Source organism: Babylonia areolata, chromosome 35, assembly GCF_041734735.1.
Source record: "Babylonia areolata isolate BAREFJ2019XMU chromosome 35, ASM4173473v1, whole genome shotgun sequence".
NCBI classification, from domain to species: Eukaryota; Metazoa; Mollusca; class Gastropoda; order Neogastropoda; family Buccinidae; genus Babylonia; species Babylonia areolata.
The window spans coordinates 17,513,584-17,515,932 of NC_134910.1; the positions used below are offsets into that span (position 1 = coordinate 17,513,584).

General features: G+C 46.4%; 1 protein-coding gene across 1 annotated transcript; it reads left to right on the forward strand.

The window, feature by feature from the left end:
• The first annotated feature begins 754 nt into the window (after positions 1–754).
• On the forward strand, positions 755–2,113 carry LOC143277998 (uncharacterized). The gene is made up of 2 exons (XM_076583010.1): positions 755–1,508; positions 1,590–2,113. The coding sequence occupies exons 1-2, from the start codon at positions 755–757 to the stop codon at positions 2,111–2,113; spliced, it is 1,278 nt and encodes a 425-aa protein (XP_076439125.1).
• Positions 2,114–2,349: the final 236 nt, after the last annotated feature.

Sequence of the window (2,349 nt, forward strand, 5' to 3'; positions counted from 1 at the left end):
CAATACAAGACAATACAATACATTCAACACAGTACAATACATACAAGACAATAGAACACAACACAACACGTTACATCCAACACAGTACAACACAACACAATACATACAACACAATGGAACACAATACAATGCATTTAACAATACAAAACATCCATAACAGTACAACAATATATTACATCCAATACACTACACTACAATACATATAACACAATACAATACACTACATTCAACACAGTAAATACATTAAACAATACAATACGTCCAGCACAATGCAGCACAATACATCTAACACAATGAAACAAAACACAATATACTACAACTAACATAAGTACAATGCATCCTACACATCACAGCACAATACAAGACAATCCAATATATCCAACACAATACAACACAAAACCATACATACAACAGAAGGCAACACAAAACAATACATCAAACACAATATATATATATACAACGCAACACAACACAACACAAAATAATACAGTCCAACACATTCCAGCCTCCCCACAATGAGTGCGGCCTTGCCGTGGCTGGGGGACTTGCGTGTCTCTGTGACCCTGAGAGCTATGCTGGCGGGAGATTCGTCTCCTGGTAGGGCCACCCAAGCCAGACAGGTCAAGGGGTAGAGACCAGACGAAGGGCGCTCACTGGTCCTCCAGGTTGGGGGTTAGAATAGGGCTAACAATCCAATTCTTTAAAAAAAAAAAAGTCTGTTACAGAAACCGCAACAGCAGATACCAAAAACAGCATGGTTGAGGAAGAGTCCTCTCAAGTAGAGCTCATGACGCGAGCTGGTGAAAGCCTTCGGGAAGCCAGTGCGCCGAAAACTCTTCTGACAACCAAGCGCAAGACCAGGATAGGGACCTGGAACATCCGAACCCTGTACGAGACCGGAAGAACAGCACAAGTGAGTAGAGAAATGCATAGATACAACCTCAAGATCCTTGGACTGTGCGAGACGAGATGGAATGGAACCGGACAGACAAGGCTGTTAAATGGAGACACCATCATCTGTTCTGAACAGGAGGAAGGCCAGCCACACACACACGGAGTAGCACTGCTGATGACATCTGAAGCAGCGCGAGCACTGCTGTCCTGGGAACCCGTGTCACCGAGGATGCTGCTGGCCAGATACAACTCTAAGGGCAGAAAGGTCACCATCATCCAGTGCTACGCTCCGACAAATGCAGCCAGCGCAGATGACAAGGAGGAGTTTTATAATCAGCTCCAGGCAACCATCGATAGAGTGCCAAAGAGAGACATGAAGATCATCATGGGAGACATGAACGCCAAAGTAGGAGCAGACAACACCGCAAAAGAGCTCATCATGGGCAAGCACGGCGTGGGAGAACAGAACGAAAATGGAGAGCTTTTCACCGACTTCTGCACCTTCAATGACCTCGTCATCGGAGGCACAGTCTTCCCACACAAGACCATCCACAAGACTACATGGGTTTCACCAGACGGAAAAACAGAGAACCAGATTGACCACATCACCATCGGCAGAAAATGACGAAGAAGTCTTCACGATGTGCGAGCTAGACGGGGCGCAGATGCAGCCTCAGATCACCATCCTGTTGTAGCAGAGATACGGACCAAGCTCAAGGCCTTCAAAGACCAGGCAGACAGACCAGCCTTCAAATACAACGTTTACAGCTTGAAGGACAAAGCGAAGGTGAATGAATACAAAATTGAACTGAAGAACAAGTTCAGCGTACTGGAAGGACTGACAGAAGAAACTGTGGAAGACCAATGGCATGATCTGCGCAACATCTGGACATCAACGTGCAACAAGGTAATGGGCAAGAAGACACGGGAACACAAGGAATGGTTATCACCTGACAAATGGAAGCTCATAACCGATAGGAAAGAGCTGAAGGAGAAGATCAACCTGGCTCAGAACCAAGAAGAGAGGCAGGAGCTGCAGGCACTCTACTGGGAGACCAACAGACAAGTGAAAAAGAGTGCCAGGAAAGACAAGCGAGCTTTCATTCACCAGCTCACGGAGGAAGCTGAGACTGCAGCTGGAAAGAGAGACATGAAAAGACTCTACGAGATCACCAGAGTTCTGTCGGGAAGAACAAGTAACCCCACTCGACCTGTTTAGAGACAAGAACGGAGAAATCATCACCGGAAAAGAAGAAGAAAGAGCAAGATGGACAGAATATTTCAAAGATACCCTGAACAGACCATCACCACCAGTCCCCCCTGACGTGACACCGGCTGTAGAGCTATTGGATGTTAACATCAACCCACCAACGAAGCTGGAGACCATGAAAGCCATCAAGTCCCTTAAGTCTGGAAAAGCAGCAGGACCAGATGGCATACCACCAGAAGCCCTGA